A 17,044-nucleotide genomic window follows, 5' to 3' on the forward strand; every position below is an offset into this window, starting at 1 on the left:
AAAAGTGCAAAGCCCAGAAGAAAAGGAGAATGGGCTGTGTGGAGGAGTGGACAGAGCACAGTTTAAAGTCAGAGGACCTGAGTTGGATTTTGTATATGATTTCATGAAACTCTTAAGCTCTTAGAACTCAGTTTCCTATTTTTTAAAAGGAAGGGATTCAACTAGATGGTCTTTAAGGGACTTTTCCATCTGTAATTCCTACAAGACTATGATTGCTTTGGGTTGGTAGCTATTGGAAAGAAGAACCAAGAAATTAGGCAAGGGATGTTTGAATTGGGTCTTGGAGTCTGTGTTCCTACTGGTGGAGATAGAGGATCCCAGGATCCTAGATTTAGCACTGGATGGGACCTCAGAAGCCCTCTAATCCAATCCATCCATTTTGTAGAGTCAGTGACTTGCCCAAGACCACAGAGGTAGCAAGCATCAGAGACAGAATTTGAACCTGGTCATCCAACTGCTGAGTCAGCTCTTTGCACTGTGCCGTGGGAAGAGCATTTTACCCCTCCCCCTACCAGCAAACAAGACAGTAGGAGCAAAGACAGAGAGCTAAGAGATCACCATGGATAGAAGATATACTTAGGGAGGGCTTTGAGTGTAGAGAATGAAGACAAGAAGAATGAAGGGTGGAGTCTTGAGGGAGATCCTTACCAGTACGGCAGGAAGAAGAAGGTCTGTAAAGGTGACATTAATAATAAGAGAAATCGATGGAGAATAAGGAAAGTCACTAAGGGAGGAGAATTTTGAAAAGTAGATTGTTGAACAATGTCACAAACTATATAGTGAGAATGAGGACTGAAGATGAGTCCATTTGGTTTGAACAAATATCTTTAGATATTTTTTGAAAAGTAAGTGGTGTGGGACAGGTGCTAGGTTGCATCAGATCATTTTTGAGGTGGCTTTAGCTCTAAGGTATGAAGAAAGCTCCATTTGTACAACTGAATGTTGGTTTGATAATGGGAGAAAGTCCAAGTCCACTGCTTCCTGGAGTCTGCACTGTATGAAAAGAAGCAGATCCTTAGTCTTAGAATTAGGATGATAGATTTACAACTGAAAGGGACGTCAGATGTCTTCTACCCAGTCTTACCCCCTCATTTTACAGATGAGGAAAATTGAGGTCTAGAGACTTGCTAAAGGTTAAACCAACCAGGTTTCAAATACAGGTCCTCTTGATTATAGATTTAAGGCACTTTGCATGTTACAATAAGGTAAATTTTATTTCAGGTAAACACGATTATTTATAAGGAGTAGAGATTTTCCAAGACCACCAGAAAAAGGAGTTTCATGGGGTCAGAAAATTGGCTTGTGGATGTTTATAGGGTTTCATTTGAGTAACTGGTTAAATAAATAGGTCTTCCTTGAGAAGGATGGAAATTATATCCTAAAAAGGAATGATTTTGGGGAGATCAGTTGCTAAAATGTGGGGAGTTCTTGAAGGTCATGTTTAACAGAAGTCAACTCAATTAAAAAAAAAAACATTTATTAAGCACTGTGCCCAGCACTGTACTAAGTACTGGGGATAAAAAAGAGGCAAAAGACAGATCCTGCCCTCAAAGAGCTTACAATCTAACAAGGAAGACAATATGCAAACAAATTTATACAAAGTGAGTTGTATCCAGGATAAATGGGAAATCATTAACAGAGGGAAGGCCCTGGAGTTAAGAGGGGCTGGGAAAGGCTTCCTGTAGGAGGTTTAGCTGGGAATTAAAGGAAGCCAAGGAGGTCAGCAGGTGGAGATAAGGAGCAAGAGCATTCCAGGCATGTGGTAGAGGGGCAGCCAGAGGGAATGCTGGAGGTGAGAGATGGAGTGTCTTGTTCATGGAACAGTCAGAAGGCCAGTGTCACTGGATGGAAGTGTACTCAATGGGGAGGAAAATGTGGGAAGAGTGGAAGGGGAGGAGGGAACCAGATGATGAAGGGTTTTGAATGACAAACAAACCTCTGGTCAAAGACAAGTGTAGTATAGTGGAAAAAGCCCTAGATATGGTGTCAGGAGAGACATGAATTCTAATCTGTCTTTGACACATACTTGTTCAGTCACCATGAGCAAGTTATTCTACTTCTCTTGGCCTCTGTTTTCTCCATCTGTAAAAACGGAGGTAATAATCATACCCTCAGGCCTTTCCTGCCTGGATTGTGTTATTGGGTATATAAAGAGCATTGCAAACCTGGTGGTGATATCTCAATATGTGCTGTCACTAGGATTACTAAGGCACTACCCCAGCACTGCAGAAGTTCTCACCAGCACTGGCCAGGGCTCTACAGCATCAAAGATCCCTGTCTTGAAGCAGAGAGAAGATGACCAGATTTCAGCTTCATGGGCCAAGAGGTGCCAGCACCAACAGTTTCCTCCACCAACATCTGTAGTAGGGTCAGCTGGATCCAGGATCACAGGCCTAAATAGCCAATTAAATAATCAACAGCAATCATTTATAAAGTACCCACTATGTGCCAGGGACTATGATATGTTTTCTATACTTACATAAAAACAGAATGGAAGAATCCTTGCCCTCCAGGAACTTATAATTTATTGGAGGGAGACAATATTTACATATATAGGTATGTACAAAATGTATATGAATAAAATATAGGGTAACTTTGGGGAGTAAGTACTTGCAGCTAGGAGTGGAGGTTGCCTAGAAAAGACTTTATGTGAAAGTTGACATTTGATCTGAATCTTGAAGGAAACTTGGGTTTCTGAGAGATGGAGGTAAGAAGGGATGTCATTCCAGGTAGGGGGAACTGCAAGGGTAAAGCCACAGAGGTGGGAGGTGGTGAGGGATGTATGAAGAACAGTAAAATCACAGCCAGTTTTGATGAACTATAGCATGCATGAAAGGGAGAATGTAAAGTAAGGCTGGAAATATAGGTTCAAGTCAGGTTGTAAAGGACTTTAAATGCCAAAGAAAGAAGTCAGTTTTTAATCCTAAAGCTAACAGGGGGACATTAGAATTTATTGAGTACAGAAATGGCATGGTGAGATGTGTGCTTTAGGAAAATGAATGTGTGAAGACATCTGGGTGAAGAATAGACTGGAATAGGAAGAGAATTGAGTCAGTTAGGAAGCAGCAGTGGTCTAGTTCGAAAGGTCAACAAAGAAGTAGAGGATCGCACAATGAATCATTAAGTTCCACTGTGCTGGGTGTTGAGGATCCAAATAAAATTAATGAAATGATCCCTACTCACTGGGAGATTAGATTACAATGAGGACATACACAAGCATGTCCAGAATAGACATAAAGACAAATCAATCCTCTCCAAGCTACACTCCAGACGTTCTCTACCATCCCAAAGTCCAACTCTAGTCCTGGAATTCACACTTGGAAGTACCCTGTAACCTCATCCTCAACTTAGATATTTCCTCCCAGAATCTCCATTTGAGGGGGACACCCAAGTTAGGTCTTATTTCTGCAGTAATCTGGACTTTCTCTAGCATGTGCCTTATTCTCTCTCCCTCTCTCCCTCCCCCTCTCCCTCTCTCTCTCTCTCTCTCTGTCTCTGTCTCTGTCTCTCTCTCTCTCTCTCTCTCTCTCTCTCTCTCTCTCTCTCTCTCTCTCTCTCTGTGTCTCTCTCTCTCTCTCTCTCTCTCTCTCTCTCTCTCTCTCTCTCTTTCTCCTTCTCTTCTCTCTCTCCCCTTCTATCCTTCCCCTATCTCCCTACCATTTCCTTCTGTCACTTTTTCCTTCCTCTATCTCTGCCCCCCTTTCCCTATCTTTGAGGGTAGAGATTGTCTTTCTACTTGTATTTGTATTCTCAATGTCTCCTCCATAATAAACCCTAATAAATGCTTCTCAGTGACTGCAATGCAAATCAATCCAAAGTAGTTAAGTATAAAATTGTTGGAGAGGGAGGGTGTCAGCAGCTAGAGGGATCATGAAGAAGGTAGTGTTGGAGTATTTTATTCAAGGAAGAGAGGAATTTTTTGATGTGGACATTAGGCGAGAGTGCATTTCACACATATAGAGAATAGTCAGTATGAAGGCAGAGAGGGAAGACTTGAGCGTTGGGTGTGAGGAATGGAGAGAAGACCAGTTTGGCTAGATATCAGAGGGTGAGAAAGGGAAGAATGTTCAACAAGGTTGGAAAGATAGTTTGGGGCCACTTTGTGAAGGTCTTTAAAAGCTAAACAGAGGAGTTTCTATTTGATACTAGAGATAATAGGAAGTAACTGAAGTTGAGTGAGTTGACTTGAGAGTGACGTAGTCCAATCTGGACTCAGGAAAAATCACCCCAGTAGCAGTATGGAGAATGGACTGGAGAAGATAAAGACTCACTGTCAGGGAGACCAATTTGGAGGCTTGTGCAATAATCTAGGTGAAAGGCAATGACTGTTAAGGTGGTGGTTGTGTGAGGACAGAGGAGGAATTGGATGTGAGAGATCTTGTGGAGAAAGAAACAGCAATAGATTAGATGTGTGTGGCGAGGGAGAGGAGTCCATGATAGTGCTGAGATTATGACCCTGGGAGGCTGGAAGGAAAGGAATGCCTTAGAAATGGACAAGTTGAAAGGGTTTGAAAATAAGATGAGAATTACATATTTCTATCAAAAGAATATTAATGAAATAAAAACGAATAAAATATTATTAATACATGTTAACAAAATTTAGATAAATCAAAATGAAATATGTTATTGTTGCTCTATTTGACATTTGAGTGGGAAACCATTGGCTGGTTTTTCTTTGTCTCTCCCACTTCCTTTTCTCCTTTTAATTCCCTTCTTGCCCTACTCTGTTTCCTTTCACTCTGGTGAAGGGAATGGTAGAAATATAGGCTAAAGAGGTTAATCCAAATTTATTTTGTAGGTCTATGAAAATGCTGGGTCTTAGAAGACAGGCCTTCAGCTTTCCTCTTTGTGTCCTGAAGTCCCTTAGGTCTCTTCTGAATCTAAACTTTGGGTTATTTCTGGCCTGGAAAGAACAGCAGAGAATATCCAGGGTCCCCCTTATCTGTCTAGCTTCCTTGATCATCACCATGCTGACATTATCCTGTATAACCCATATGCAATACTATTGGGTTCTCCCTTTATGAAGTGGTATTGACTTTTCCCTTTCTGGGCCACTCTTGTTTTTTTTTTTTATTAAAACCTCAAGTGGGATGCCATCACGTCAAAGAGCTTGGAGTTCTGAATCACTGACATTGGGTTTAGGGGTCAGGGAAGAGGAATGCATTCATTTACAATGAGTACCTGGGTTTCTTGAGCTGTTTCAATAGGAAATTCCTGATGATTTCATCCTGAAAATCATAGTTGACTGTCCAGTAGACACAGAGCTTTTGGTACTGCGTAATTAATTTCAAGACTGTCAGGAAGCCTTCAGCTGTGTCAAAATCTGTCATCCCATTACCTTGCTCCCAGGCATAGACTGTCAGAAGTTCCAGGGCATACTTCGGAGGGAGGGACCCTTTCTTCCTCAGTTTCCTGTAACACTGAAAGCCAAGATAGAAAATAGAAACAATATAAAGGAAATAAAATTCATTCAATCCTATCATTGCCACATAGCAGCCCAAACCATGGCTGTCAGGATGAGGGTACAGAAGGCCAACAGATATACTAGACCACAGGACCCAGCACTGAGGGATCATTGCCTTCTCTCCTCCTTGAGAAATGTGTGCTTCAGGTTCTAACAGGAAGTACAGACGTGTTGCTCCTGGGGGTAGAATAAGAAAAGAAACAGATATTTGGGTGCTCTTGAGGGCCTACAGCAGCTGGAAATGGGGAAGTTTTCTCATATTGAGTAGAATGGAGAGATCTCTAGGAAAAAGGTGATTGTATACTGGATATTTTTTCTTTTTTAAAATTCAAAAGAATTTATTTTTTCCAATTACATGTAGAGACAATTTTCAACATTTGTTTTTTTAAAGATTTTGAGTTCCAAATTTTTCTCCTTTCAATCACCCTCCCCAAGACAGCAAGCAATCTGATATTGGTTATACATGTGCAGTCATGTAAAACATATTTCCATATTAGTGTTGTTGTGAAAGAAGAAACATAACATAAGGAAAAAAAACATGAAGAGAAGACAGGAAAAGGAAAACAGTATGCTTTGATCTGCATTCAGACTCCATAATTCTTTCTCTGGATGTGGATAGCATTTTCCATCATGAGTCTTTTGGAATTGTCTTGGATTGTTGTATTGCTGAGAAGAGCTAAGTCAATCATAGCTGATCATCACACTGTTGCTGTTACTGTATTCAATATTCTCCTGGTTCTGCTCATTTCTTTCAGCATCAGTTAGTGTAGGTCTTTCCAGGTTTTTCTGAAATCTACCTGCTCATCTTTATAGCACAATAGTATTCCATTATTCTCATATACCACAACTTATTCAGCCATTCCCCAATTGCAAGGCAGACGGATCTTCTTTCTAACAAAAACATCTGAGAATCAGCTGAGTACACTATTGCTAATCTCTTGGGGAAAACTAACACTACAATGTGCTGACTCTCATATTTCTTCCTAACTTTCTTCTAGAAAAGCCTCCACATTAACTAAATATGTGTAATTATCAACAGATAATTATTTGTAGCTATATTTATAGAGAGAGTAGTGGAATGTTTTCCCTTCTACCCTGTGCCTTTTATAATTCCTGGCTTCCTTTAAGACCAGCCCAAATGCTAGTTTTACAGGAAGAGTGCAAGAAGAATAAAGTACACTTAGACTACTAAACCAGATTGGAATCAGATTAAGGTGAATCTTCAGTAGAAAGAGAAGAAATTTATGTCTTTTTTTGGTTCTTTTTTGGGGTCTTTATTAATTTGTTCACTTACTTTGAGTTTACAAGATTCAGTTTCCCAGTTCTTTGAGTTTCAAGTTTTCTCCCCTTACCCCCCCCCCCAATAATGGTGGTATACAATCAGGTATAGGATCTGCAGATACTTTCACCTTAGACATTGGTCAAGTTATAAAGAAGGATTGTATGGGATGGAATGAACAATGGGAAAGAGGAAACCAAACCAAACAAGAAAAAGAAAGAGAGCAGGTAGTTTGCTTCAATCTACATTCAAACTCTGTCCTTTCTGATTCTTTCTCTGAATGTAGACATCTCTCTCCATCATGAGTCTTTTGGAGTTTACTTATAGCCCTGCATTTCTGAGAAGAGTCCGGTCTATCAAAGTTGGTCATCACACATATGTTATATCTGTGATTGCGTACATATTTCTCCTGGTTCTGCTCTTCTCACTCAGCATCAGTTCATATAAGCCTCTCCAGGTAGCAATGAAGTCCATCTGATCTTCATTTCTTATGGCACAATAGTATTCCATTACATTCATATGCCATAACTTGTTTAGCCATTCCCCAATTGATGGGCATCCCCCTAAATGAGCATAGTGGCTGTGTGAATAGAGAAGGGAATAGATTGGAGAAATTTCATGGAAATGTTTGAAGGAGAGGGAAAAATCAAAGGTGGTTAATTCTGAGCTGTGAAGTCTGGGTGGTTGGGAAGATAATGGGGTCATCAACAGAAACAGACAGAGATGCTGATGTGGAGATGGGGGAGATGATAAATTCACTTTGGGATGTATTGAGTTTGAGGTTCTGGTGAAGCATCTAGTTGATTGATGTTTAGGTAAGAGTCATTTGCAGAGAAGTGATCATTGAACCTGTAGAGTAAAGAAGAGGAGAGGGTGTAGGACAGCAATGGACAATCACACACATTTAGGGGACAGGAGGGGGATGGTGAATGATCAAAGGAGATTAAGAAGGATAGACTGGGCAGATTGGAGGAAAATCAGGAGAGAACAGTATCATAGAGGCCTATGCAGGGAAGAGTATACAAGAAGAGGGGCTTGTCAGTAGTGCAGAAGACCAGAAAATGTCAAGGGTGGATGAGGGGCAAGAAAAGGATGGTGGTTTCACCAATAAATGGTCAGTGGTGACCTTCAAGAATATTTTCAGTAAAATAATGGTATTAGAAGTCTGATTCCAATGGACTGAGAAGTGATTAGGCAAGCATTTATACAAAAGACTTTTCCCAGGAGTTTAGCAGTGAAATGGCTAGGGAGGGATTAAGAAGTATGGATCGGGGGCAGCTAGGTGGTGCAGTGAATAGAGTACCAGCCCTGGAGTCAGGAGGACCTGAGTTCAAATCCAGCCTCAGACACTTAACACTTACTAGCTGTGTGACCTTGGGCAAGTCACTTAACCCCAGTTCCCCTGCCTTCCCTCCTCCAAAAAAAAAAAGAAAGAAAAGAAAAAGGAAAAAAATTACAGATTGAGGAGATGGCAAGGTAAATAGGTATGTGGAAATTTTTGTACATATCTGGGTGACTTGACTTCTTTCTTTTTATAAATCAAATTAGCCCATGGTTTATGTATCTAGTTTTTCTTCCCATGAAAACAGTTCCTAGTTTTATTTGTAAGTTTAATGATTTTTTTAACTTTCAATTTTATTATTCTCCTTTGATTTTTAGGATTTATATTTTAGTGTTTAAATGAGAATTTTAATTTTTTTCTTTTTCTAGTTGCTTTTTAGTTGCATCCCAAGTCATTTATCTGTTCTTTCTCTTTTTATTGATGTACAGGTTGCAAGATATAACATTTCCTCAGTATTGTTTTGACTGAACCCCACAAATTTTGGTATGTTGTTTCATTATTGTCATTATCCTTAATGGAATTATTGATTGCTCCTATATTTGTTCTTTAGGATTCGATTATATAGTTTCCTATAAATTTTTATTCTATGTTTTAAACACCCTTTATTGAATGTAATCTTCATTGCACTATGGTCTGAAAAGGATGGATTTAATTTTTCTTCTTTTCTATATTTGTTTTTGAAGGTTTTATGCTCTAATATATGGTCAGTTTTTTTTGAAAGTGCCATGCATAGCTGTGAAATAGGTATGCCCTTTTTGATTTCCATTAAATATTTTCTAGACCTCTACCATAATTAATTTTCCTAATATTCTATTCATGTCCTTAATGCCTTTCTTGTTTATTTCATGGCTAGATTCATCTAGGTCTGATGGGGAATAAATTGAGTTCTCTACTAGTATAGATTTACTGTCTATTTTCTCTTTTAACCATTTAAATTTTCCTTCATTAATTTTACTGTTATACTATTTGTTGTATATATGATCAGTATTGATATTCATTCATTATTTATGGCACTTTTTAAAAAAAGAAAAATGTAGTTTCCTGATTATCTCTTAATTAGGTTGGTTTTTGCTTTTGTTCTGTCTGAGATAATTATTGTTAAACCTGCCTTTTTTGAAGGGAGAGAGGACACAATTGGGGCTAAGTGACTTGTCCAGGGTCACACAGTTAGTAAATGGATTTGAATTCAGGTTCTCCAGACTCTAGGGCCAGTATTTATACCTGCCATTTTGAAAACTTAAGCTAAATCATAATAGATTCTTCTTTAACCCCTTATTTTAGTTATCTCTGTGTGTTTCTGTTTCAACTGTGTCTCCTGTAAACAACATATCGTGTTCACATTGTATCCCTCCACCACCATCCCTGTCAGTAGAACCTAATCATCTTGAGCTCAAAGACCATCTTATTTGTAACACAAGACTTTCCACATAGTAGGTGCCTGATAAATGTTCATTGAAATCAATTAGGTGGCAGGAGAGTGGTACCACTAACTTTTAGCTGTGCCTTACATCATTAGGGTTGGAGCTAGGGAGCCTTTATGTCTTTTTATTTTTGTAGGGGGGAAGGCAGGGCAGTTGGGGTTAATGACTTGTCCAAGGTCACACAGCTAGTAAGTGTCTGAGGCCAGATTTGAGTAAGCGTCTGAGGCCAGATTTGAATTCAAGTCCTCCTGACTCCAGGGTCAGTGCTCTATTCATTGTGCCACCTAGTTGCTCCTGCTAGGGAATCTTTAGAGATGCTTGGGAATATGAAAATATGGGGCACAGGAACCTGAGCACCCCCAAAGTGACTGCTTTGTTCTCTCCCTACAGCCACATGTTGAAAAGAGCTTGTGGCTCAGCACCTGGGTGTGCCCTATGAACAGGTCCCTGTGCTGAAGTGGAAATACTGATAGACTTGGACCCAGTATATCTGAGTTTGAACTGACCTCTGATACAAGCTGTAGGTCACATCCATGACCCTCAGTGTCCTTATTTATAAAATGGAGGTCACAATGTTTGCATTACCTGCCCCCACGAAGGTGCTGTGAGGAGAGTCCTTTGCAAATTGTAAACACAATCTGTAAATGCAACAACAGCAAATTCTGAATCTCACTGGTACCATGATTAATCTGAAAACTAGGAAGGCTATTTTAAGAAATTTACCTGGTTGTACCAGTACTTCATCAGGCGGATAAGACTCTTAAGCTTGGTGGGACGAGGTCTGATGAAGTCTCTCTGCAGGTCTGTGAAACAGGTGTAGAATTCATCCCCATTGTTGCTTTCAGTTGATTTGATGAGATCAATATAAATCTTAGGGTCTGGTTTAGATTTTGAAACCCGTGGACCTATCATGGCAAAAATGATAATAACCAAATGTAATGTATTGTTTTCAAAGTACTTCTACATAACATTCTAGAACTATTGACTTTGAATCAGGACTAGCACAAGCTGTCAAAGCCATACACTTACTCTTAGCTTTAAGATGCTCTGCAAGATGAGAATGTGTACTATGTTTAGTAATGGAGTAGAATCACCGAGAATTAGATGTAATGTCTTCCTTGTATATTATGGAAGAATGTATAGGAAAGTAATTTGAAAAGTATAAAGTCCATGTAAATATACTTTAGGGAGCAGTGATTTCATTAATGTGAATATCTCCTCCAATGATGGAGAGTGTAATCCCTATACAGTTTAGTAGGTGGTGTTTGAAAGTTGTTGCATCTGAAAAATTCAGTGTCCCATGGCCCATGTGGGCTCAGGCTTCTCCGGGTCTAACTGGACTGATTTGTGCATCACAGGTGTTTAGCACACAATGAAGGGCTTTCCAGCTTGTTTGGAACTGTCAGGGCTTACATTCTGCTGGCACTCTAGAATAGAGGGCTATCTCCAGACCATACTGAAGCTTTAGTGGAGTAGCCTTTAATGGAGGACTATGCAAATATAGATGCTGTTATTAATAACAACCCATTATCCCCACATATACTGCGTAATCCAGTGACAATGGCCTTCTTGCTATTCCTTGAATAAGACACTTTCTCTCCTAAGTGACTTTCTCCTATATCTGGAATTCTCTCCCTCCTCATTGCTGCCTCTTAGCTTACTTGACTTCTTTCAAATCTCAGTTAAAATCTCAACTTCTGCAAGAAGGTTTTCCTGATTCTGTTTAATGCTAGCACTTTTTCTCTCTTGATTATCTCAAATTTATCCTGTATATATCATGTTTTTACACAGTTATTTGCATATCATCCCTCTTCTTAGACTGTGAACTCCTTGGGAGATCATAGTTAAACTCATGGGAGCTGATACCAAGAAATAGAAGGAAGGGAAGGAAAGGGAAGAGAAGGGAAGGGAGGGGAGAGGAAGGGAGGGGAAGGGAGGGAAGGCAAGGGAAGGGAAGGCAAGGGGAGGGAAGAGTAAAGTAAAGTTAAAGGTAAAACCTGGTAAAACTGGAAAACCCAAGCATGGTATCCTAGGACATACTGCATCAAAGTCTCCTAAGGGAACTCTGGAAGAACTCTAGAATCTCTTAAGAGGACACGGTTATTAAAGAAAATTTTTATTAAGGGGAAGACAATTAAAAAGAAATAATGGAATTAGCAACCATTATTCCAAATGATGTATATTAATTCCCACAGTTTATTACAATCCCAAATATGATGGTACCATTAGTCAAGATACTTTGTAAGTACTATCTTGACTTCTTTATGCTTAAATGAGAGCATAGTATTGATAGCATTTCTCTCTCTCTCTCTCTCTCTCTCTCTCTCTCTCTCTCTCTCTCTCTCTCTCTCTCCCCTCCCTCCCTATCTCCTATCCTTCTGTCTTAGAAGCCAAGGCCAGGGAAGTCTCACCTAAGGCATCAAAGGCTGGCAGCAAATCAAATTCTTGGCACCTATTAAGAAGTTTGGATTTCAGGGTAAAGCTGAGTACTTGTGGGTTCTTCCATTTTGTGACCTCAAACTCTATTTCAAAATTGTTCAGTTCACAGGCTTCTAGCTGCTTCTGAATTTCTTTGATGATAGTGGATCTATTGGCAATTTGATCACTGTAGTTTTGGAAGGAGATGATGGAGACAACCAAGTCTGCGTCAGAGCCTCTTGGATACAGGTTCCAGCCAGAGTCAGAGAAGCTTTTCAGGTCTGTACCCTTGGCAGTGGATCCACCCTAATGGGAAAGAAAAGTGGTAGATCATCTTTCCTCATGATTCTGAGTTGAATCTTCTTCCTTTGTGACCTCAGAAAAGTCTTTTAATATCTCTGGACCTCATTAAACCATTGAAAGGTAAGTTCTCTTTAGATCAGAATCTAAAACTGACCTGTGACCTTAGAGCTCCTCCAGTTCACCCCATACCTGCACAAGAATCCCATCCTATAATATATGTGACACATGGTCAGATGTGGCCTAATGGTCCAAATATGACTTCACTAGGAAAAATTCTAGAGGGACTATCTTTGTTGTGGTTATGGACACTGTGCCTCTCTCCATGTGACCTAAGGTCCAATTAGTTTCCTTAGCACCCCCTGTAATTCTGGGTTGGTTCTCCAGCCCCTATGTGCAGGGCACCATCTTCTGCATGAAGAATCCTTCCAACTGGTAGTGTCTTCCTTCCCAAACTACCTGTCACTTTGTGATTTTGTATATATGGACATGTGTACATTTATTAACTTTATTTTTGTGCCATGTATTTTTAATATATACTTGTCTCTCCAATTAGAATATAAGTTCCTTTTGATTAGAGATTATTTCATTTGTGTCTATGCCTCCCAGAGCCTAGTATAATTGATTGCAAATACATAGTAGGTGCATATAAATGCTTGTTGATTGATTTTTAAAATGCAAATTAAAACAACTATGTGTAGTCACTGTGCTAACCTTGGGGGATACAAATACAAAAAATGTATTTGGGGGTGGAGCCAAGGTGGCCGAGTAAAAACAGGATATCTGTGTGGTTCTGGCTCCCACCACCTCCAATACATGTAAAAAAATTACTCTAAACAAATGTTAGAGCTACAGAACCCACAAAGTGACAGAGAGAAACAAATCTCCTGCTGAAGGCAGCCTGGCAAGCCAAGGCAGGAAGGGTCTATTGCACTGGGCTGGGAGCCAAGCACATTACTATGTGAGCCATGTGCCTCTGGCTCCAGGGTGGCCCAACCAGCAATAGCCAGATCAGACTTCAGGAGAGTGAATGAGAAGCAGCTGTGGCAGTTTCCAGAATTCTCAATCCATAAACACCAAAGAGAAAGTAAAAGGTCAGTGGAGAACTCATTTGGAACAGTGGTGGATGGAACAGTGTGGTCCAGCCTCTGCCCCCAGGGTAAGAAGTGGCAAAGGCATGGTGGCTGCAGCTGCTACTGTGTGGCTGCCTCCAGAGTTCCTGGCCTGAATATTGTAGGGAGACCAAGCAACCATTCAGAGGGTAATCACTCTTGCTGGTGTGTGGCCAGTGTGCCAGAGCTTGCAGGGGCTGCAGAGAGAGCACCCTTCTAATAGCTCCAGGAGTGGCAAAAACTTCAGTGATTTGGGACATAGCTCTATGCAATATGGAAGCAGAGTTCTACTGTGGCAAAGAGCTCAAAAGTCAATACCATATTGGCTGGTAATATGAGCAAGCAGAGGAAGGACAAATAGGCCATAGAATCCTTTTTGGGGGACAAAAAGGATCAAAAGATGGAACAGGAAGAAGACAATGAAGTCAGAACTCCTGGATCAAAAGCTTACAAGAAAAATATGAATTGGCTACATGCCATGGAGGAGCTCAAGAAGGATTTTGAATATCAAGTAAAAGAAGTGGAGGAAAAGTTGGGAAGAGAAATGAGAATGATGCAAGAGAATCATGAAAAGCAAGTCAACAGCCTGCTAAAGGAGACCCAAAAATACAATGAAGAAAATAACACCTTAAAAATAGACTAACCCAATGGCAAAAGAGACCCAACAAGCCAACGAGGAGAAGAATGCCTTAAAAAGCCAAATTTGCCAGATGGAAAAGGAATTCCAAAAATTCACTGAAGAGAATAACTTCTTCAAAATTAGATTGGATAAAATGGAAGCTAATGACTTTATGAGAAATTGAGATACCATAAAACAGATCCAAACAAATGAAAATAATAGATGGCAATGTAAAATATTTCATTGGAAAAACCACTGACCTGGAAAATAGATCCAGGAGAGATAATTTTAAAATTATTGGGCTACCTGAAAACCATGATAAAAAAAGAGCCTAGAAATCATCAGTTAAGAAATTCTCAAAAAAATTGCTGATATTCTAGAACCAGAGGGCAAAATAGAAATTGAAAGAATTCACCAGTCCCTTCTTGAAAAAGATCCCCAAAAGAAAACTCCTAGTAATATTATAGCCAAATTTCAGAGTTCCCAGGCGAAGGAGAAAACACTGCAAGCAGTCAGGAAGAAACAATTTGAATATTGTGGAAACACAATCAGGATAACACAAGACCTAGCAGCTTCTTTATTAAGGGATCAAAGGGCTTGGAATATGATATTCTGGAGGTCAAAGGAGCTAGGATTAAAACCAAGAATCACCTACCCAGCAAAACTGAGTATAATGCTTCAGGGAAAAATATGGCCATTCAATGAAATAGAGGATTTTCAGGCATTCTTGATGAAAAAATCAGAGCTGAACAGAAAATTTGGCTTTCAAATATGAGAAGCATGAGAAGGTAAACAGGGAAAAGAAATTATAAGGAACTTATTAAAGTTGAACAATTTATATTCCTACGTGGAAAAATGATAATTGTACCTTATAAGACTTTTCTCAGTATGAGGATAATTGAAGGGAATATATATGTGTGTATCTATATATGTATACATAAATATATATGTGTATAGGAGGGTGTATGTATGTATGATATGTGAGTATGTGCATATGTATGTTCATGTATACATAGACAGAGGGCACAGGATGAGTTGAATATGAAGGGATGATATGTAAAAATATAAAATTAAGAGGTGAGAGAGGAATATATTGGCAAAAGGAGAAAAGAGAGATAGATTAGGGTCAATTATCTCATATGAAAGGGCAAGAGAAAACTATTACAATGGAGGGGAAGAGCAGGAAGGTGAAAGGGAATGGGTCAACTTTACTCTCACTGAATTTGGCTTAAGGAGGGAAAACATACACACTGGGTTGGATACCTTACCCTACAGGAAAATAGGGGGGAAGGGGATAAGGGGGGGCATGATAGAAGGGAGGGCAGATTTGGGGAGAGGGTAATTAGAAGCAAAGGCTTTTGAAAAGGGGCAGGGTCAAAGGAGAAAATAGAATAAGTGGTGGGCAGGATAGGAAGGAGGGAAATTTAGTCTTTCACAATATAACTACTATGGAAATGTTTTGCATAATTACACATGTACAACCCATAGTGAATTACTTATCTTCCCAGTGGGGGTGGGTGAGGAGGGAAGAAGGGATAAAATCTGGAACTCAAAGTTTTAAAAACAACTGTTTTTTTTAAAAAATTGCTTTTGGGAGAGAGAGGAGGGAGGGGAAGAAAATTTGAAACTCAAGGAATTGTGGAACTGAATCTTGTAAACTAAAAGTAAATAAACAAATTAATAAAGACAAAAAACATTGCTTTTTACATGCAACTGGGAAATAAGATATACAGGCACTCAGGTATAGAAATCCATCTTGCCCTACTAGAAAGTTAGGTGGGGGCGGGGTTGAGGGAGGATATAAGAGAGAACAGATTGGGGGAAGGGGTATGCAGTAGGCTTGCTCTTTTGGGGTTGGGGTAGGGGAAAGATGAGGAAAAAATTTTTAACTTCAAATCTTGTGGAAATGAATGTTGAAAACTAAAAATAAAAAAGTAAATTGAAAAAAACAAATACAAAAAATGAATTCCTATTTTCTTTACTTTTTGGAGGGTGAAAATCAGGCCAATTTGGGGTTAAGTGACTTGCTCAAGGTCACACAGCTAGCAAGTGTTAAGTGTCCGAGGCCAGATTTGAACTCAGGTTCTCCTGACTCCAGGGGTGGTGCTCTATTCACTGTGCCACCTAGCTGCCCCAAGAATTCCTATTTTCAAGAAACTGTCATTTTAACAGAAGAGGCAAATATATATATATATGCATATGCATATATGCACATATATACACACATACAAAACACAAATAATATGAAGAGAATAAATACAAAAAAACTAAAGGCAGAAGAGTTTAGTAAGGAAGGGAACAGCAAATAGGGAGGAATCATGAAAGGCTCTATGAAGACAGTAGAGCTTGAGCTGTACCTAGAAAGAAGACAGGAATTCTCTGTGGTAGAGTTAAGAAGAGAAAGCATTGCAGGCATGAGGGATGTCCAATGCAAAGGCACAGAGGTAGGAGATAGTGTCAAATGCAAGATACAGAGTGGCCCCGGAATCAGAAGTACCTGAGTTCAAATCCAGTCTCAAACACTTGACACACTAGCTGTGTGATCTTGGGTAAATCACTTAACCCCCAAGGGCCTTGACTTTCCCCCTCCCCCACCAAAAAAAAAGACACAGAGTCAAAGACCAGTTTGGATCTATTGCAGAATATAGGAGTGGACATAATGTATAATAAAATTGGAAAGATAGTTTGGGGCCAGGTTAGCTTTAAAAGCTAAATAGGAATTTAGGGGTTATAGGGAGCCAATGGAATTTATTGAGTAGAGAAGTGACATAGTCAGATCTCTGCTTAAGATAAATCACTTTGAAAGGTCTGCATAAAGGTGAAGAGCCAGAAATTGGTAATGAGGAGAAGAGTATATTCTGATTCACTCTCCAGAACCAGATTTAAATTTAAAGAGTACTGTAATAATCTAGGGGAGAGATGATAAAGACCTGAATTATAATGGTGGCTGTATGAATAAAATAAGGAATTAAATGTAGGAGATGTCACATGGGTAGAAATGGTAAGGTCTGGCCATCTGTTGGTTGGATACATGTAGTGAGTGAAAGTGAGGAGTACAGGATTATGCTGAAGTTGTAAACCTGGAAAAA

General features: G+C 39.6%; 1 protein-coding gene across 1 annotated transcript; it reads right to left on the reverse strand.

Moving 5' to 3' along the window:
* Positions 1-1,460: 1,460 nt before the first annotated feature.
* On the reverse strand, positions 1,461-13,657 carry OAS1 (2'-5'-oligoadenylate synthetase 1). Its single transcript, XM_069081402.1, has 5 exons — positions 13,628-13,657; positions 11,918-12,230; positions 10,230-10,411; positions 5,182-5,420; positions 1,461-2,393 (listed from the first exon to the last, which is right to left on the reverse strand). Exons 1-5 carry the CDS (start codon positions 13,655-13,657, stop codon positions 2,213-2,215), a joined length of 945 nt encoding a protein of 314 aa, XP_068937503.1. The 3' UTR covers positions 1,461-2,212.
* Between the last annotated feature and the right edge of the window lie 3,387 nt (positions 13,658-17,044).

Source organism: Petaurus breviceps, unplaced genomic scaffold (assembly GCF_028583685.1).
Source record: "Petaurus breviceps papuanus isolate PSGF00001 unplaced genomic scaffold, PetGlider_PUasm1.0 99, whole genome shotgun sequence".
Taxonomy (NCBI): Eukaryota; Metazoa; Chordata; class Mammalia; order Diprotodontia; family Petauridae; genus Petaurus; species Petaurus breviceps.